The following is a 21,814-nucleotide window of genomic DNA, read 5'->3' as shown; positions in this document are numbered from 1 at the left end:
AGCTGAGCTGATCCATAGCTGTGATTAGTGGTCAAAGGAGCGCCTGTAAAAACTCATCCTTCCTGCAGTATTAATGAAGAATAGGGGTGGGAATCACAGAGTAACTCGCAATGCAATACGATTCAGGATATGTTGGCCACAATAGCGATAGTATCACAATACAGCGATTCTGCTATAATTGATACATTGCAAGACAATCATTTAATGATGCATCACAATATCTGTCAAACTAAAGAATGCAAAATATTTTGTCCCACCACTACTGAAGAATAGCTGCTAACAAAGATCTGCTAATTCTGTGATGAACCTTTTTTCATTTGCCATATATTCTTCACGAGTACAGTCCCCTGTTATTTTGTCACTTAAAAGCTTTTATTAAAGCAGCCAAAAAATAAAGTGGATTTCAGCACAGCCAAAAGTGCCAATGCAAAAGCCTCAAAACACTCATTGCCATACTCTAGCTCTGCAGGCCTTTTTTGCTCCTTTTTAGCATTGTTTTGGTTTCTCAGTCCTCAATGTTACTTGTGATTTGGTATAATTTGCTCTCATTAACCCAGTTGCCAGCAGCAGCAGGCAGCCATTTTTAGTAAAGCTCTACTAAACTGGCTTCACTTCACCCACAGCACCAATCGGCAGACATAGTTGGCAAACATCTTGCAAACTAAAGACTTGAATGGTATTTTGCTGGGTTTCTTTATACATTTATCCTTACATGACACATATGCCCTGCACCACTGGAAGACCACTGTCATGACTATTGTGTGCATCTCCGCGCTGTTTAATTGATGCAAGCTAATGTCACATGTACTATGGTAATGATGTCATGATAGAAAGCATTATGGGAAAGTCTCAAAACAAAGCTGTTATGCAGGGTATATTTTGTAATGCCAAGTCATTCACCTGGCTAAATATGTCTTGTAAAGCTGTATTAAATGGAAAGAAATCAACCAAAAATCATTTAAATGCCTGCTGGGTCACAATCTGCCGATTATCAGTAGTGGAGGACTGGTATTAGGACCTGCCTACTGTTGAGTTTATAGCTATAGTTTGAGAGTTGAGGTTCTGAAGTGTGCGTTGTGCTGACAATGTTAATCCTTTGAAGTTGGTCTACTGTTGTGTCTCTGGATACAATAGTTAAAGGTTTAGTACATGTGTGTACACATACGAATTATGTATGTGTGCAGGCCAGCCCGTTTGCATCAGCAGGTGGGGTGATGACTTGTCATCAGTCTCTCAGTACAGCTTCTCGCAGTGCTACCTGTCAGAGCACGCTTGCTCCCTGTTTGCTCGTGGCTAAAGCATGTCTGAGCTCTCCCTTCTGCTCTGCTCAAGACAGCTAGCTGAACTAACCCACAATAACAATTATATTTGTTTGATTCAGAGCCTTTCCAAGCTGTGATGGCAAAATAAATGTATTGTGGCTTGGCTCGGCTCAGGTAACTATTCTGCCGTGTGTGTGTGTGTGTGTGTGTGTGTGTGTGTGTGTGTGTGTGGTCAGCTCAAGCTGCTGGCGATGTGATGATATTCACATCAAAAGACACAAGATGACTCCAGTCTACAGACTGAAGCGGGAAATTGTTTTCAAATCTTTCCTTTCTTTCTTTCTTTCTTTCTTTCCAACTAGGAAACATCCGTCATATTAGAAAAATCTCCTTTTTTCAACATGCTGGTGGTGGCAGGGGTCACAATGGTGAGTTTTGTAATAAAAGAAGCAGCACGATTACTGCAGTAGTTGAGGTAAGGTGGTAGACTGGTGTATTCATACTTCAGGATAATTTTCCCTGTGTTTCAAACAGAGCTGAGTGCCACTCCCTTGTTGCAGAACTAGCACAGCCTGAGTTGGCTTTTAAGGTGGTGCTGCGCTTTTCTTTTAGTCATTTGTCTTTCTTTCATACAGTGACATCAGCCAGCTGCTGGATGTACAGCTGAGGTTTTGGGAAGGGTTTGATTGGGACGGTATTTGGTTAATGGGTGCAGCAGGTTTCCTGTTTGTGATTTGGGAGTGTTTGGAGCATGTGACTGAACATGAGTGTGCACTGGTGGGTTGTGCTTCTGTAATGTAAGATGTGCATGTGATTTCTGTCTTAACAGTCCATAGGGTGTGTATCCTTTCAAGACAGCCCGGACAAACTTATTCATCAAGTGTCTGAAATGATCATTAGCCAACTGTAGTGAAACAAACCTCATAATGGTGCAGCTCAGTGCGGATTCGGCACTTAGTGGGAATGTGGTGTCAAAGCTGGGAAGACAAATGCCAGGAATCACTGTTAGTGCTCTTACTCCAACCAGCTCTCCCAATAAATGCTCCTCCATAGCGAGCAACTTTAAGACTGCTCATTTGAAGGAGTCCTATGAGTAATGAGCTGACCTTTTTGTACCTGTGTGACGATGAGTTTTAATTCAGATTTGCCTGGTGTTCTGCTCTGTCATTCCATAGATAGAATACACTTCTGACCTCAGAATGACTCTGTGCTGGAATGAGTTGCCTCTCATGATTTCCCTGGCAAATCTGAGAAATGACTGTCAGTGGAGATTGGCTTTGACTTAGTCTGTAGTTTGTGCGTTTGTGAGTTATTTATAAATATGTTTTTGATTATTTAGAGTAACCCAGCTACACAGAGCTGGGCAATCAATTGAATTTTAATATCAATTACGATTTGGGCTTTCAAGAATTATGAAAACATGATAGCCAAGGCAGAATGATTATTGTGCTGCATTCAGTGTTGCACTGCTGTTTGTGTTTTGTGTTTATAAATCCAGTCCAGTTGTTAATGTGCTGTTATTGTACTGTTGCTTGGAGCTTGAATTATCAACAATATCGATATACGGTTACATATCAATTCTGAATTTCTGAGATGGTTTCAATACTCTATCTGCAGTATCGATAAACCTGTACCAGCTGTGCTTTCTCTCAATGAGTTGAGACACACAGCTGCATTGCCCGCAAAGGGCCCACTTCATCTCACTCTTCTGACTATGGCCATACGTAAATTATCTTTGATGCTTTTCCGCTTAACACTCAGCACTCAATCCTTGTTATATTATCTCTAAAAGGTGCAACATTTAAGAACTGGCCACCTCCTTAATTCAAACTTAACTTAACTTCAAATAGGGGGCAGCATATCACCAGAGTAACCGCTAACTGCTGCTAACTGTAGCTGGTATTAGCTTTTAAGCTCAGTAAACTGTAGCTAGCGGTCATATTAGCTGACTCTGCCTGGACTGGGAGCTCAGGGCACCAGGGAAGTGTTGGTGTTGTTTACTATCTGACTATTACTATCTGACTATAACTTCTTGAGGCAAGGGCTAGCTAGGTAGCAGGCTAATTTCAATAGATTTGTCTGCAACACAATACATGGAAGTCTTTGACGTAACGCCCAAGCTGTTTTATCTTCACATTCTGTTGATAATTTCAGTTATTTTTATGAATGTTTTAAACAAAAATTCTTGCATATTGCACCTTTTTTTAAAAATAATAATTAAAAAAAAAAAGGTAAAAAATGTAATGCCTTCTATGTAGTGTCATGTTGTTTTCCCCATGGTATAAAAATGACATAATACACATCTTTTGTTAAATAAATCTTTATAAATTGTATTTATTATATTATTTGTTATTTATTTCTATTATTATGTCATTTGTTTTCAGTTAAATTATGTATAGTTTAAGGAAATCTACTGTTCAAAGACATGTTTATTTTTGCAATAAATCCCGAAGTAAATAAGTAATCATGTAAAATAATTGTGATAACAATATTGGCCAAAATAATCGTGATTATGCCTTTTTCCATAATCAAGCAGCCCTACAACTACAGAGCATTATACTGTGGACGTTGTCCAGTAAAAATCTGGCTTAATAACAAAGGTTTGAAACCTTAGTCTAAATGTGCAAGGTTTGTGTCTTGATAATTATTCAGAGGAAAGTATGACATAGCTGGTTGACTCAGGGGAGCGTGTGGAAGTGAGGAGCTGTGCAGGTTGCAGAGTTGTGCTGCATACCAGACTGCTGTGATGGATCTAAATGGCGTGTCCTCTGCAGCCAAGGCACTACCGGGGAGGTCAGGGATTGAATTACAGCTCCTATCGATTATTGTTCCCACCACTGCCCTTCAGAGAGGCCAGGACAGGAAATGCATCCTCCACCCTGTGGGCTCCTGGGAGGAGTAGCTCCCCTATACTGTCTGCAGTCAGAATGGTTAGCTGTCAATCACTGCTCCCACTTTGTGAATGGAGCTACTAGGATTTGCCCTGGTTGTGCATTTAGTTGAGATTATTTAATCAGTGAGCTCTTTCCAGGAAGTCCGTTATGATGATGTTTATTTGAACTCCTCAACTTACGTCAGCTCTGTTGGACAGTAGCTCTCAGCAGTATTGTTCCCAGAGAGATGATGTTGTCAGTTATTCCTCTGCATTCCTTAAACAATAAAGCTGGTTTACAGAAAACAGTGACTGCAGACGTCTCTGCATGTTTGTATGTTAACTGTTTTGCTGATAAGGATGATGTTATGAACTCTAATTCTGTTTTTGAACATAATGTATAAACATGAGTCTTTTGCCTTCCTAGTGCTGCCCCAGAGCTTTAGCTAAAGGCTTTAGTGTTCCTAAACATGTTTTAAAGGTCCAGTGTGTAGGATTTAGGGGTTAGAAGTTGCAGAAATTAAATAAAGTATTTGCATGAATTAATATAATGTTCATTATGTTTATCCTTATTGTGTAATAACCTGAAACTTTGTTTTTGTTAGTTTGGATTGAGCCTTTTATGTCGCGTTTTTAGTCCACCATTAAATCCTACATACTGGACCTCAAAGTATAATGAAGCCTTAAGCCAGTGCCAGGTGCAGACTGGAATAGGTTTAGAAAGTTACATTTGAAAATAACAAAACTTGACCCAAACCTAAAGCCATATTCAATTGTCTGGTTGCTTTGTCATGCCCCAATGTGCTTGTGTCCTGTAGCAGAACCTAAAATGGAAGTATTCGTTGAATCATGTAGGATTAATGAGTAGGCTGAATTCAAAAAATGTTTTGATAGAGGAAGAAAAGGACAATTGAAGCAAAGAACAATTACAAAATGCCAATGAAACAAAAATGTGCAGTTCTAACCAGAACTGTGGCTCTTGTGTTAACCACAAGGTTTAGCATAGTGTACATTTAAAGGTAAACTGAAATTTTCGGGAATACACTTTTAGTTTACAGACGGACGTGAAAGTGATTTTGACCTTCTCATTTAAAGATATGATATGCAGAATTCTGCATTTAAATGTGTGCTTACATTATCCAAAATGTTTCCAAAAATGTTCAAACCCAGAGAAATTCAAATTTTATTCAAAGTAGTGGTGCGTTTCATGTAAGGACACGGTCGCACTTGGGTGAAATCAACAGTAGCGAGTATTCACCTCCTGTTCACTTCCTTTCTATGTGAGTGAAATGGTAAATAAACATTCCCCAAAGCAAATTTGCATCTTGCACAGACCACATTTAGCAACAGCTGCCGATTGACATACACCTGTATTTTTGTTTGTGTGACCATGCCTTAACTTCTGGATGATAAGGGTGTGATGATCCGGCATACATTGAGGAAGGAAAGGTGAACCGGACTTTAATATATGACCTTGTCTGTGAACATGTCTGAATCAGATAAATTTTTATCAGCAAATGGTGACTCTACTTCACATCATCAGACTAAGTCTTTGTTCTGATTGAGAGACTCCTAGCGGCAGAAGTTACATAATCTCCGCAAAATTTCCCAATTTGCAACAATCTATCATCCTTTTCATAACTGTATCCAAAACTTCCAAGATGTCATCAAATTAAATAAAGTGACATTTATTTATGTAATTGCGCCAAATGTGCAACAGGACTCTAAAGAATCTGTGCTTGTTTATTACAAGGCAGAGTCTCACAGTGGAAGCCTGCATCAGGGTAGCACCAGCCAGAGCTTGACAAAGCATCTGCTTGTGTTGTGTTTGTTTGCAATGAGCTCTGCCTCATTTTGCATAACTTGTGTAGTGGAGGACATGTGACAGAGAAGAGACTGAGGGCGAGAGAGAGAGAGAAATGAAGACTAAACTTACAGAAGACAAAGAGCATTTGTCTGTCCCAGTGCTCTTCCCCCTCCAAATATTTTGTTAACAAACTTAATCCTGTGCTTGACTACAAATTGCTTCATGTCATGTGGAACTGTTTTTAAGTCTGTGCTAGAGCAGGAAGTGCTGCCGTCAACACAAGATTAAAGTATCAGATGAATCAGGTGTGTGTCTGTGTCTCTCACACAAACACAGTGAGCTGTTTCCTCACTAATGTAGTGTGTTTTGTTTATCGTTCTGTGTGATACTACGCCTGGTAGCTTTTGGACAGAGCAGTGATGTAATGCCCATGACTCCGATGGGTGTGAACGGTTAGCTTAACAAATAGATTAGCTATGATCTCTTGCACACAATGATCCAAGATTAGAAACTGTCAGAAAGTACCAGTAACACAATGTCAGGTACACATGTCCTATTATTATGATGTATATGATGTCACATACCTCCTATGCTTTTTGAGTGCAGTTGTGGTACACTTTACTTTGTTTTGAACCTGGGAATATATTGCACATGTTACTTAGAAAGATGACAATTTGATTATTTTGGAACCGAGATCTAAACAGGACTAGAACTACTAATTTGAGTTCAATATATCCTCCCTTTCTTTCCTTCTCTCCTTTTCATCCTCCTATTCTTTCCTTTCCCTCCTACTGCAGTCAGGGATGACGCATCAGTATTGCTGTGGAGCTTACAGGAAGTGTCGTTTTGATAGGCCAGCAGAGAGGCAGCACAGTAGCAGCTCTGACATGCGTATGCATTGCTGAACCACAGCCAGGGAACACTCGCAGCATTTTGATGACATCACCCACACACTGTGCTCCCGCCTCCCTTCTGTTTGCTGTTGAAACAAGCTCGCTCTCACTCGGAGAGAAAAGAGCAGGCATCAGTAAAAGAACAAGAGCTGGCTCGGAAGAGGAGGGGCCGTCCGTGAGCGAATGGAGAGGGAGAGAGCTTTGGGGGGAGGCGGAGGGTGGCTGACGGTGCTAGTGGGCTAGGACTGGCACACATACACACACAGGAAGAGAAGAGGAGAGGGAATATTGCAGTGCATTGTTAAGACTTCTATCGTGTACTGTTCTTGCTGCTGTTTCTCTCCTGTCAGGAGCAAAAGTTCTCACGCAGTTTTGTCCTTCGCCTTTCTGGATTGTTCTGTGCTGAAATGGGGATGAGGGACTCTGTGGATTGGCAAGTGGGCAGCAGGCGCCGGGGTGGAATACTTCTCTAACTAGCCAGGCTATGCTCTCTCTCCTCCTCTCCCAGCGCAGTTTCACTCCTCAGTGACCTAAGTGGCAGAGGAAACAAACACTTTTTTGGGTCTCTTTTCCTCAGCAGCTGCTTACACTGTCGTTCAGGATGATGCCTTTAACTAGCACCTGTGGAGGGTAGTGTTCAGCTCCGGTCAGAGGAGAGGAGCTACAAATGTGAGAGGTGTATGGGTTTTTTTTTTTTTTGGTGAAGAGCGAATGTTTGGGTTTAGTGAAATGAAAGTGACAGGAGCCGTGTAAAATTAGTGCCTTCTGGTGAAGCCTAACTTTTTGAGAGCCGCCATGCTGAGCCTGCAGGATTCGGTCTTCTTTGAGATCAGCATCAAATCTCTGCTGAAGTCTTGGAGTAGCAGCTGTGAGTACCTCGCCAAGCTCACACTCATGTTTACATACCACACTCGGCCACCAGACTTATCTACCGCACACAGCCAGCAGACCCTGTGCAGCATTGTACATGTTTGCATGCAATCCAGTCCATGCTCGGAGATTTCCTATCTCCTCCTTGTAGAAGAAAAGTGGTTATTAATGGAGTTGTCAGGATGACTGATGATGTTTAGTCCAGGTTTAGCCAGGCTTGTTTGATGTGTATGCAGGTTGCAGCAGAGTCCACCCTCTTCCTCCTGCTCATCATCGCTATACTGGCTCCAGGTTGTCCCATAGATAATGTTTCTATTGATGAGTATCTGCTGATCCAAAACACAGGTGGACACGAAGTACTCTCTCTGTTAGTCACTGGCTGATCCCAGCTCTCCTTACTTTTTGTCAACTTTTTTTAATTTCAACATCCAAATCTCTCTTTTTAGTCTCTCACCCAACACAATCTTCATTCCCCCCCTTTTTTTCCTCCTACTTTTATAACCCTCTCTCTCTTCCCTCTGGGGCAGCTAATGTTTCCCTACTATTGATCCGTCTTCTGGGTCTCTCCTATTATTAGCTTCCCATACAGCCCATATTACATTAGGAATCAAAAAGGCGCTGGCTTCTCAGTCTCGACGAAATGTTGTGATGGACAAAGAAAAAAACAGCAGGTTGAATTTTCCAGCTGCCGCTGCTGATTCATCAGTCCAATTTTACCTGCTTTAATAATAACACACAACCCTATTTCTTGTGCAACTTTAGATTATTAAATTTTTTCTGACACATTTTTGATTAGTTTTAAAAAAATAACTGCTGATGTTGAATAAGTGTTTCAATTTCAGTGTTGGTATGTGTTTGTGTTGCTTGTGCTTGTGTTTATGTTTATGTTTGGATCTATGGCTGCAGTTAACAATTATTTTAATTGACATTTAATATGTCAATCATTTTTTTCAATTAATCCGTTAGTTGTTTGTCAGAAAATGGCGAAAACTGTCGATCAGTTTCCCAAAGCTCAAGAAGTTTGTCCTCAAATGACTTGTTTTGTCCTCAACCCAAAGATATTCAGTTTACTGTCATAGAGAAGTAAAAGCACAGAAAATACTGACATTTAAGAAGCTGGAATTAGAATTTTGACTTTCTTCTCTTTAAAAATTTATCTCAACCACTTTCACTGATCAATTTATTAGATGAGATTTAACTGATAAATCGTTGCAGCTATATTTGGATCACATTGCAGCTTTGGTGCTTCATGTTTTTGAAGTGTGTCTGATTTGACAGACCTGACTCTCCACACAGCTGTTTGACGTGAACAGCCTTCACCACAGAGCTTTAACTGTGACTGCAGAACCTTAGCCACACAAACATTGCTCTTGTCCGGAAAAGGAATGTATGGTTTGCCTTTTTCTAGGGATCACCTGAGTTGTCCTACTTGGGTTATGGGATGGTTCCAGAGACATTAAAGTGACATCATCTACTCTAGGGCAAAGTGAGGCAAAGGTTGTCAGAGTACAAATCAGATCAAAGGTTTAAGACTTCTTTTGTGTTTTAGATGTTGATGAGACCATTGCGTCAGCTTTTCCTCTGTTTCTCTATCTCACACACAAACATGCACTTAGAGCTGTTGGGAACATGTTGTCCATGTTTGTTCTGGATATGGAGGTTTTGAATTTGTTCTAGATAAAATGACACTGTCATGTTTGAATTTTAATCTGGGAACAATCAGCAGGCCAAATTTGATCAGAAAAGATTAGATTGGAGATGTGGTTTGGTCCTAAACCAATCATTGATTTATAAGGACTTAGACAAAGTTTGGATTGACCAGTTAAGGATGTAAGCTGTCTTGTTAATTAATTTTCTGCAGTGTATTATAGCGGAGGTGGACTGCCTAAAATAAAATAAAATAAAAAAACAAGCAACTTATGCATGCTAGTGTCAGAAGAAATTGTTACACTTCTTTGTCTAAGGAAAGCGAGTTGGGGTGCTAAATAAGCCATATGTTTAAGGAATGAGCCGACTGATCATCATTAGAAACAGCACTTTCAGTGTCATCGACATAACAAGAAATTGTGTTGATTTGCTTAATTTGAGTGAATGGGTTGGACTGATCTTTTCTTCAATTTAGGACTCTGGCCGAATGTCAAACCCAGGTTATTAATGTCTGGCAGTGGACTACATTCAAATGTAAAAAATAAAAACCTTAAGAGCAGTCTCAGTGATGTGGTGCTGAAATACTCCACATCTGTAGTTTACTCCATAATGCGCAGAAAATTAATATTTTCAGACGATGACGAATGGCACAGCACAATTAATGGAAATATTATCAAAATCACACTGTGGCTTAAAGAGTGCAATATCCAAATCACAGTAGCTGCAATTATTTTGATAATGGAGTTATAAAGGAGTTCTGAGGTGCTGCAGAGATGCCTTTGCCTACAAATCTTGTTCTAGATGTGAGGAAACGTGATGCAATGTGGGCCTTTTTAGCAAAAAGTTGTGTGCTTACTATGGACCCAGTAAAATGGAGTGTTTGTGGTGGATTGAGAAGTCTCACAGCCTGAAGAGTCAAGCTGCTCTGTAGTCTGGTGGTATGGCAGATCCTCCCTTCACCGATGCTCGGTCGATGGATACCAATAATGTTCTGGGCGGTTTTAATCAGCTGCTGCAGAGCCTTCAGGTCCTGGGCTTTGAATGAACCATGCCAGTTTATGATGTTTCCAGTCAGGATGCTTTCTTTTGCTCCTCTGTAAAACTTAACTAAAAATCAACAAACAGCATTCTGTCATAGCTGTTCTTATTCTCCAGGTGTGTGAAGACTGAGTGGAGGGCAGTAGATATGGCATCCTCTCTCCTATCTACATAGTAAATGACTCCTAACATTGAAATAGGGTCTGTATTACATTAGTTAAATTACCTTCCCCTCACCTAATTTCAGTTTAACTGGGATTTTTTACCATTGAACACAGTTTTAGACCTTGTCTTACTTTTCAATAAATAGCTTTACAAAGTAGCTGTAAAAACATCCACCTGTTGAGTAAACAGCTTTCTTCCATTTGGACCTCTTTCTAATTACCCACCCCCTCTCTACCCTCTCTCCTCTATCCTGTGCTCAGTGCCAGTTTTTTCATTGGGCCTCTCAAACAAAGAAGGCCTAATTTCACAAACCCTCTCTAAGCTGTCCTGCTACAACCTCCAACCATTCACTGTTTCTATGTGATGTTTTTTCCTCTGTGCTATGAATACCGAAAATGTTGTTGAATGTTAAACGTTGATGTACTTTGTCCCAAGACATGGAGACGTTCATGTTTAGGTGGAACACCCAGTAATATGTTCAATAAATAATGCATATGGTGAGGTCACAGTTAAGCCCTTTATTGTTAAATCGATGCTTGATTCATAATGGAGCATACATATTGGTTTCCTGTGTTGTACGAATGTATTATCAGCTTCTGGTAACACATAAGTTGTGCTGTTTCTTTTTAGCTTCTTTTTTATTTTGAAGTATTATAGATGAAGAGTTAACTAGTAGTAACTTGTCAGAGGCTGAGCATGTTGAGACACAATAGCTGAACTGACGCTGCCACACCACATAAACATAGGCAGTGACTCCTTTGTTTCATTCTAAAAAAAAAAAAAAAAATGGACACACTCCTGGCCCTGCATTCCAGCAGTATGTGTGTGTTTGTGCTGTTGTTGCTGGTTGTCCTGATAGGGGAAGTGAGCAGGCGTTTGGGAGGGCTTTATTATAACTGTGACAAGGTGGAGTCACTGCTCTAATAGTTATGCAATCCTGCGGGGTGCTTCGTTTCTTCAGCACAACTGTGGAACTTTGGCAGAGTGGGGCTATAGGCCTCTCGAAACTAAACATTTTCTGATACAGCACTTTAGTAGTTCTTTCTATCACAGCTGTAGTTACAGTACTGTCCATCTTTTAGGTAGAGATGTTTTGAATCTCGTAGATATTAGTGTTCTCTTGTGCAGCAGATAGAAAATGTTCCAGGCTGAGACTGAACAAAGAGACACTGTATCTTGGCGGATGGCTTGCAGATATGTTAGGTAGAAGACCAACTCTGAACAACTGGTAAATCAGAAGCCAGAAAAAACGTAATTGTTTCTCAGTTTCTCTCAGCCTTGATAACCTAAAGAACCAAGGCATGTTTCACTTCTTTAAATCTGCTTTTTTCCCATTTCTAATAGTGTGTAAACAGCACTGATGACAACCAGCAGGAGTTCGGCAGCAAAGAGCCACAATGATTAATCAATTAGTCGATCTAAAGAAAATGAATTGCCTGCTATCTTGATAATCGATTCATTGTTCAATAATTTTTCAAGAAGTTGCTGCTTTATTTGTCATTTCTAATGGTAAATGAAGAGCTTGGGTTTTGGACTGTTAGTTGGACAAAAGAAGTCACTTTGTGCTCTACTATTTGACATACTATAGACTAAACGATTAATCAAACACTCATGAAAATAATTAACAGTTTAATCGATAATAAAAATAATCGTTACACAAAATGGCATTGTACTTGAAATACAACCAAAGCTTGACGGCTTTCTTCAAAGCCCTTGATCACAGGGCAAGCTTTCTTTTTTACATATTAATAGCAAAGCATGCTTAAGCTTTTGCATTTAGATTTGAATAGGAAAAGGAACATGACCTCAGGGTCACGAGTGAGTCACTAGTTTCAGTCAGTTCAGTTCCTGGTTTAAACCGTGAGAATTTTGTAAGCAACCCTACAGTTTTTCAGTCATTTACAAAGATTTGTGCGGCGGGGTCAGCTTGTGAAGGGAATCATAGTTTGGCATGCCACAAATGACTGGCATGTCTTCGGGATAAAGAGAGACAGCGAGGGAGGGGAGGGGCAATGCAAAGACTTGGCCCAGAAAAGGATGCCTTACTTTTTTTTGTTCCCTTATTTAGTCGTTAACTGGAAAAGTACAGTGTCGGGGTATTCATTTGTGTGTGAACCAGTCAACAATCCAGCTGGCCCAGGGTGGGAGAGAAAAGAAGGATGGAGGGGGTAGCGCACCCAGCACTGATTGGGTATTAAGAGCTGGCTATGTGACATCATTGGGGGTGTTGGTGAAGCACAGTAAACAAAGAGGGAAATGCTTGAAAGGCTCTCTGTGCTGCTGGACAACATGAGGAGCACAACACAGCTAATACTTACTACTACGCTGCCCCTGCCACCTCAACACCTCAATTTGCTCTATAAATAATTATCACAACTATTAATTTAGATAAACGATGAAATTACAATATTCTCAAGAATATCTTCATTTAATTTTGCATTATTTTATTTTTTGGAACGGTGGTGGGGAAGGAAGGGTCATGGTTTTCATTGAGATGATGGAACAAATAGTGGCCTAAAGTATACTTAAGATAAGGTCCTGGGTTTTTAATGGGAGATATATTATTTAAATTGATTTACATTTTATTTTAATAGGTAATTCTACATTTTATCAAGTACAATACTAAAAATGGTAGATACTTTCCTAATGTGTGTGGTGTAAACTGACCTTTATATTTTCACAATTTATAGATTTCTAAATCACAATAAGTTGAATTGAAGAATAATTGATAGAATTTTTGAATATGAATTAAAATGATTGATTGTTGTATTGCCTCATGTAGGTTTGTGCAATTAGTAATTTATAACAACCAAAGAATTTTTAAATGAGCCTGTTATTTAACTTGATCTAATCTAATATTAACACATCGAGTGTAGTAGAGTACCTAATCTAGTGCATCAGCTCAAGTCAAGTGTATGTATTCACTCATAAACTGACAAACAAAACATTCATTTCCAACACAGTTTGCAGTCGACTTAATGCATCAGTGTACTGCATCATATTACTTGATAACTGAAACTTTTGGTTACCAAAGTTGATTGGAGAATAAGAATAGTCTGAATACAAGAATGTGGGTATCATTTTAGTGAGGCATCCTATAGAAACTTAGCTTCTTGATCAGTGTCATAGTATGTCACAATTTGAGCACATTTTTGTCATACTCAAGAGGTTCATATGCGAGCTATGAATGTTTTTCCTTTGCTGAAAAACATATTCTTTCCTGTAATTCTGCTCCTCAGTTGGTATTCAGACTGCTAAGAATGGTGTGTTGTTTCTGTGACAACCAGGAAGAAACAGAACAAGGCTTTTCCTGGGAGGGAATGAGGTAAAGGATCAGTTCACTATTGGCTGGACTGGACCTATTGTGGACTAGACTGGAAGTTGTATCCCAGCTGAGGCATAAATCTCATAGCACTATTGAATGTTATGAAGTCTAGCGCCTTTTGAATAGATGGCAACTTGGCTAAGCATGCACATAGGCAAGCGTTTCATGATGCTTATGCAATCTTCATGCATTTCATTTTATTTTATGGGTACGTGGAGCTGGTACTTAAGTGCTGTTTAAGGTAATTTATTGTCTGTGCGTGTGTGCTTACCTATTAAAAACCCCAGATGATTAAACAGCAGTGTGAGCGAATAAGGTTTAATTGACTTCAGTTATCTTAGAGACTCATAAAACTTCTTTTGACCTGCAGTAAAATGTGTATATGTCTTTAGGTTAAGAAAAGTCAATTTATGCTGCTATAAGATGTAATTTATTGTCTTTTTGATTCATTATTATTAATGATTCAGTTGATGACAATTTGAGTTTCATGTTTATTAGATTTTTGAGTCTCTATGATCTTGTACAAAAGGATTGATTTGATATTTACCCTACATGGCAAACGGTTTAGGGCAACCAAAGTTTGTTGTGGGGCTTCAACTATTTTCATTAAAGATTCTTCATTTGCCAATTATTTTCTGTCATTACTGTCAAAAAAACAAGCAAAATGCTCATCACAATTTCCCAAAGCCCAAAGTGACATCTTCAGATTTTTCTTTTGTGCAACCAGCGGTCTAAAACCCAAGGACTCTTAATTTAGTATCATACATGACAAAGATGAGCAGAAAAATCATTACATTCAAAAAGCTGTAACCAGCAAATGTTTGGCATTTTTGTTTAAATTATGACTGAAACTATAAATTATCAACAAGATAGTTGGCAGCTAATTTCCTTAGATCAATTAATCGACTTATCGTTGCAGCTTAAATGTGCAGACAACCGAACATTCCACTTATATGTCATTGTTCCAAAGCTGTGGGCTTCAGTTTTTCTGCCATCTCCCAAAATGCCTAAACCCAGATCCTTAAGATTTGACTATTTAAATTAGGATGGCCAAATGATCTGTGGTACATGCAAATGTGCAGAGAGCTCTGGGTTAGTCACCCTGGATGAATGTGTCTCAGGTAGGCTGTCTAAATTTTGCTGAAGGAGCTCTGTGGACATTCAATGTTCCAGTGTTTTACTTTCCACACCATTGAACTTTTGGCTTATTTAAATACTGTTTTAAAATAGGCTGTAAAAATGGATTAACCAACCATTCCTACAATTATTTGACTGCACTGTACAGTTATAGAGGTAGAGGTTGTGAGAAATTGTGAAACACTTGGCTCTATATAATGGTAATGTGATAAATCTAATGCTACTACTATAGTAACGCAACACTGCCCACAGTTGACATTTAACCCAGGATTCAGTCATCCTCCCAGTGACTAATTTACATTTGCGCCAAGCATTTTATGTGATAAAAGCAAAAGAAAATGTTGAGAAATCCAGATAAACAACAAAGTCATCCTTTTAAACACAGTGACACAGCTGGACACAAGAGACCTTGATTGCCTTTTTTTTGTGAGTTGAACCATGGATATCATGTTAATATTGTATCCAGCCAAGTCCACTTATCTTTTAATGGTCTCTGTTAAAGCCCTTAATTGTCACAAATGACATAAAGGCATACTTTTGAGTCATTTTCTATTTAATAATTTATACTTTCTTGTTACCAGTACATTTTTTAGATGACTGCTGCACCTTCATTCCTGTCATTTGTAAAAGTTTTGTCTTAATGTTCTGGTTGGTACTTAATCTGGCAAATGTGCCAATATGAAAAAGGAATATCACAATCTATCTGCTCTATATGAAGAAATATCTCAAGGAAAAACAGCAACACCCTGTTCATCTTGTCAGCTTCTACATTCTCAGTAAGGGCAGCTGGGTTCATCACAAGTTTGTTGACATGAGATGACAGTTCGCAGCATTGTGCTCTAAAACCAGAAATGCCTTTCTGGATAATCTTTTTGATAAATGAGGTCACAGCAGCGATGGCCTTTTTATTTTCGTGTTTCAAAGAGCCAAGAAATAGTTTGGCACATAACCCACCATTACAACAGCGTATCATTTTTAGCAGTGTAAAGTTAAAGTGAGCTTTAGATGCGCTGATTTGTGGATTCTAGCCCATTTTACACAGTGTTATACAGAATGATGAGACAGAATAACGGCGTGACATTCCTAACTGTTTCCTAATTTCGAGTCTTGTGTTAAACTAAGATTATTGGCTGCTATCTTTAAATTCAGTGTGCAGACATAAGAGTTGTATCATTTTGTTTTCATCTAGTTCTTTGCAAGAATGTGAGGTTAAGGTATTGCTCAAAATCTCGAACTACTTCTTAAACAATTTTCCTTTCATGCGTAAATCAACACTGTTGAAGAGCTTGTTGTAAAAATGAATCCCCTAGATTTAGACATAAAAATGTATATACAAAAAAAAATAAATAAAATTGATAATTAATGACATAGTTCTAATGGGACTTGTAATTATGCTCCTGTTTGTTTTTAAGGTGATTTGAGCCCATTATATGAGTTCAGAAAATGAGTTCCTAATTAAAGGCTTGGAATCAAATGGAGCTTGAATGTTTGCTCTAGTCAGCAGTGGAATATCTCCGTCTTGCATTCATCAATTTGGTCAATTTGCCTCTTAAGGAAATGTCTCTTCCCCTGTTTGGATTAGAAGTAGAGCATGACACTGCATACTTTACAAGAGTGTTCTCTGTTTGACCCTGTTCCTTTTGCCTCCCACTGTATTATTTCCTAACCTTTACCCTCTGTCCTCTCTGCAGCTTCTGCACCAGTCAGCAGCAGCGTGAGTAGACGCCGTGCCCCCTCCTCGGTGACTCCCCTCTTGTGGGAGAAACACAACATCGCCGCCATGTCGAGCATCACCATCGACCCCGAGCTGAAGCCCGGGGAGTTTGTCATCAAGAGTCTATTTGCTGAGTTTGCTGTGCTGGCTGAGAAGAAGATCGAGATGGTGATGGCTGAGCCGCTGGTAAGTCCACAGGGGGGTGGAAGCTGGTGTCAAGAAACACAGGAAATGAAATTCGATACACGACACGTGATGTGGCACACACACTGCTGAGATAACCTCCTCTCTTTTGTAACTAACTGCCATGCCCTTAGCACTTCAGGAAAAACAGTGTCAGGAGAAGCCCACATTTTAATGTATATGTGTTAAACAAATTATAAAATTGTTAATCATTAACAGACCTGTTCCTCCATTCATTCGCTTTATTTTGCTAATTTCTCTCCTTATGTGGGAGCTCCTGGGAGGGTAATAACCTCACACTGATAGAAGTCTTACCTCACTCTCATTCAGTGTATGCACCACCGTAAAACTTTAGTGTTCTCTCTCACTTGCCTACTCATTCTCAGGCCTGCTGCTTGACTGACAGCAATCTGCTATTGTGCAAATACTGACAGTATCTCTGCTGGGTTCATATCACACTTATTCTTGATCTCTTTCTCTCTCTAACAGGAGAAACCCCTGTCCCGATCCCTCCAGAGAGGAGAAGATGCACAATTTGACCAGGTCAGTACAGCCTTGGTAGTGACCAGAATGTATCGCATGTAGGGGTGTGAATATCTTGAGTCTTAGATGCATTGTGATGTGGATATGGGAGGTTCTGCAATTGATGCAGTGACAGTCAACAGTCAACACAAAATTATAGCCTGCAAAGATTGATTGTTGATTCCAGCCTCTGTTGGATAACAAAGTTGTAAAGATACGCTGTTAGGTTGCAATGTCCCTCTTTAACATTTAGACAGTCACACATATGTTGGTGTTGAAAATATGCAGTTTTTATATTGTAGTCTGAATTTTGAGCACACTTTCGAAAATAATAAAACAACAGATTAATCAGACTGCTTATATGAACCGATGAAAAAGTAGCCATGAACAGTGATATAGAAAATTGTGGATGCGATACATTGAGATAGATCGAGATGCATCGAGAATCGTTGACAGGTGAATCCTAATCAGAGGCCAGTAAAGATTCACTCCTATAATCACATGTAGGTGTATTAAAGTGACATTCTCGTTTCCTGGGACCACCAGCAGTCTTTTTTCGTCCCTCTGTATGTGTGCGCAGTGTTTGAATCCCCAGCTCCACCCACTCAATAGCCCGTCTGTCCCTCATCTGTAGCTGGTGCAGGACTCTATACAATGGGCCCGCCTGCTGCAGAATGCTTTGTTCAGCACAACACAAAGCCAACGAGGATATGGTGCTATAGATCCAGCTGTCCCCATTGTGAGTGAGGGAGAGAAAGTGGGTATAGAGAGCGCAAAAAAGTGAGAGTGTAGAATCGCTGTGTCATCCTCAGCTACTAAATCAGCATTGGGTGCTGGAGTGTATCTGCCCGATGCCATAAGGGCAGAGGGAGCAGTTGCATAACTCTCCTGCCTAGCATCCATCATCCACCTCCCTCATCACGCTGCACTGGCCCTTACACGCACAGACACACATACACACATACACACACACACACACTTCAATAGTTTATGCATACTGACCACCTCCTCTCATGTTTTATGTATTGTCTGAAACATTCCCTGTGCTCTTGAGTTGCTAAAGTGCTGATTTGTTGTTTTCTGTATTCACTCATTAGTAATAGAGTTCACTGATTTATCATCAGAATACAGCTGTTATTATACATCAACATACTGAGCATTATAAATCAATATGATCAGTTGTTATGCAGTGCTAGGCTTAAAAGGCACAATATGACGTCATCATTGCTGATGAGGTATTCAGAGGACAGCTAATTATTTCTGCAGTTTTACATGTGAACACCACAGAGCCACATGTGCAGTGGAGCTGCTCAATACTGTAGCAGCACTTATGACGTGCTCAACATGTCATCCAACACCACACTCCCAATTGCAATCAATATCTACAGCATGTCACCCAATAGTTGAGAAAACATCCAATCTATACTCACCCTATATATGCTCTAATTATTGCCTGTTGGACAACATTCTTCACACAATTTAATCAATTTATTAGCATGTTTGACAGGTATATGTGTTTAATTTTGCATTAAAAATGCAAAGAATATGGTGGAGAGTGCTAGTACTACTGAGTGAATCTAATGTTCCTGTGTTTTTGTTTTCCAGTTAATAAGCTCTATGAGCTCAATAGCAGAACACTGTTTGCCCTCCCTACTGCGCACACTGTTCGACTGGTACCGGCGGCAGAGTGGCACTGAAGACGAGTCTTATGAGTACAGGCCTCGCTCTAGTACCAAGTCCAAAGGGTGAGATGCTCATCTTTGTTTTTTTCTTCATCCTTATTTTCCACCATGAACAAATCATTAATATTTGATTACAATTATTTGTTGGTTTTAAGATGTGCTCAAAACCTCCTTGTATGCAACTATTTTCTTTCCCTCTTTGTAGAGACGAACAGCACCGGGATAAAGATTACCTTCTGGAACGAAGGGACTTAGCCATAGATTTCATTTTTTGTTTAGTTTCAGTGGAAGTTCTAAAACAGGTGAGGTTTCTGACACTCTGCTTTTGTAAACTCATTTACAATACCTATTTAAAGTATTTTACAGTTTGGTTTCTGGGGTCATGTTACATGCACCTGTTTGACCTAATGATATTTTCTTGGAGTTCTGGTTCTGTGGTCCTGTTGAAGTGATATCCATTGTGGATTGTAAACTTATAACAAGCACATTGTTGAACATAGCATTGGTATAGCTTTACCTTCACACTTGCTAAACAGGACCAAGGTTTTCTCACTAAATTTGGTTTCTGATTTCATTTCAAAAGTTTTTTCTTTCTTTCTTTTTTACACATTTGCGGAAGACTTTGTCTACCATTTTAATTCTAATCAAGTGACAAGATTTCCTTAACTTACAGTGCATAATTCACCACTGATTAGTAATTTGCAGAATAAAAAAAGGATAAGAGAATTGCTTAATAGGTTTTTACTTTTTCATGTACTTATCCTCTGTGGTGCAGAGATGAAAAGCAGTGTTTTTGGTGAGGTCTTTCTCCACAGGGGGACACAGTAAATAAACACAGTGGCAACAGACCAACTCTCAACTGAGTGTGTCTGTCCAAATCTAAGCAACATTCAGAACTAAAAGCCAATCCCCAGAGACCAGAGCTAAGTTGTCCTTGGCTTTGCTCCTGTAGGGAGGGCAATGAATGGTAGCAAAGAGAAAGAATGAGGATTTATCAATGCTTCTAATAGGACCAATGATTCCATGTTTCCGTCACAGATTCCTCTTCATCCAGTGCCAGATGTTTTAGTACATGAAGTTCTGAACCTGGCATTCAAGCACTTTAAACACAAAGAGGGGTAAGTGAGAGTCAACACACAGAAAAGCCAGTGACACAGATGAATAAAAAGTGCTGATGAATACATACTCGACTGTGGTATTCTCACGTTTGCTTTGCAGGAGAGAGTCAGTCATTTATTTGTCTGTTTGAATAGGCTGGCTCTATAAATCATTTTGTCTCTTTAAACTGTATCATTAATGACACTTAAACAAAGCACAGTCAGACTCTAGTAAGCATATGTGCAAAGTACTAGGAAAATGACTTCCACACAAACAGACAGCTATTTGTTTAAGACTTGATGTTAAATGCTTCAATTGACAGGTACTGTGGCCCCAACACTGGCAATGTGCACATCATCGCAGACCTGTACGCAGAGGTCATTGGAGTCCTTACACAGTCAAAGTAAGAAAGTTTCTTCTGCCTGTTAGCTGAACACAATTATTGACAACTCATCATTTTCTCAGTCATGCCTTAATCTCTCTCATCTCTGTTGGGAAGTGTTTTTGGAGATTTATATCTTTTGTGTGTGCTCAGGTTTCAGGCAGTGAGGAAGAAGTTCATCACAGAACTGAAGGAGCTCAGGCAAAAAGAGCAAAGTCCCTACGTAGTCCAGAGCATCATCAGTCTCATCATGGGCATGAAGTTCTTCCGGGTCAAAATGTATCCAGTGGAGGACTTTGAGGCCTCATTTCAGTTTATGCAGGTAAATTATAGCTGTTTATTTATACACGTTTGCCACAGTGTACCTACAGTCAGTGTGGCTTATGTGCCTGTTTGCTAAATTGCACCAGACATTTTGTTTTACCGCCGGGCCTTTGTTCGAACTCAGCAGCTCTCTGTAGCAGTGGCTCATAAAGCCAGATGAGTAATGATCAAAGGTGAGGTTTGCCAAGAAGTGAGTGTATGTGTGTTTCAGACTCTGTGAAGAGCTGTGAATGGAGGACTGGCTTTTTCATTAATCTTTATACAGCGGTGAAAACACTCTCTGTTCTCTGTGATTTCCTAATGTGTTAATGTGGTTTATGTTTCATTGAGTATATCATGATTTCTACCCATATGGTTATCTTTTAGAGCCTGACCAATGAAGGATATTTATATTGTGTATTAATATTTAAGTACAGAACAGAATCCATTACTATTAAGTCTATATCTTTTAAGTCAATAAAATATCAATGACAATATCATTATATCAGAGGCATGAAATGGTCTTAAAAATGACAATAATATTGATTATTACAATTATTCCTAAGGAAATATATGTCCAACAATAGTAGTTATCGTGAAAGGTCTAATCCTGATTGAGTCTGAGTTCATAACATAAACTTGGATTAGTTTTGGCAGTATTGTCTTAATCCTTAGCTTTTATGTCCAACTCTATTATCTCTTGCCAGTTTGTGTTTGTTTTATGTTTCTATCCTCCGTGTATTCTTCTGAGCCTTTGGTGTCCTTTCCTAGGAGTGTGCCCAGTATTTCCTGGAAGTCAAGGATAAGGACATAAAGCACGCTCTAGCAGGCCTTTTTGTCGAGATCCTCATCCCTGTCGCAGCTGTAAGTGACATTTTAAAACAATTTCTGTTGTGTTATTCTACACAAATAAA

General features: G+C 39.4%; 1 protein-coding gene across 4 annotated transcripts in view; it reads left to right on the top strand.

The window, feature by feature from the left end:
- The window catches only part of fryl (furry homolog, like), a 61,002-nt gene that overhangs the window by 1,652 nt on the left and 37,536 nt on the right, over window positions 1-21,814 (top strand). For 3 of the 4 annotated variants that reach the window (XM_073476619.1, XM_073476618.1, XM_073476621.1), the window contains exons 2-10: window positions 1,625-1,690; window positions 16,708-16,916; window positions 17,403-17,456; window positions 19,041-19,180; window positions 19,323-19,419; window positions 20,156-20,235; window positions 20,538-20,618; window positions 20,751-20,919; window positions 21,672-21,764. In XM_073476619.1, coding sequence (XP_073332720.1) covers window positions 1,625-1,690; window positions 16,708-16,916; window positions 17,403-17,456; window positions 19,041-19,180; window positions 19,323-19,419; window positions 20,156-20,235; window positions 20,538-20,618; window positions 20,751-20,919; window positions 21,672-21,764 — 989 coding nt within the window. Of the gene's footprint in view, window positions 1-1,624; window positions 1,691-16,707; window positions 16,917-17,402; window positions 17,457-19,040; window positions 19,181-19,322; window positions 19,420-20,155; window positions 20,236-20,537; window positions 20,619-20,750; window positions 20,920-21,671; window positions 21,765-21,814 lie in introns of those variants that run through there. The other variant, XM_073476620.1, reaches the window with a different exon arrangement.

Source organism: Pagrus major, chromosome 11, assembly GCF_040436345.1.
Source record: "Pagrus major chromosome 11, Pma_NU_1.0".
NCBI classification, from domain to species: domain Eukaryota; kingdom Metazoa; phylum Chordata; class Actinopteri; order Spariformes; family Sparidae; genus Pagrus; species Pagrus major.
The sequence above is the reverse complement of the archived record's forward strand: the minus strand, read 5'-3'. Positions and strand labels throughout refer to the sequence as shown.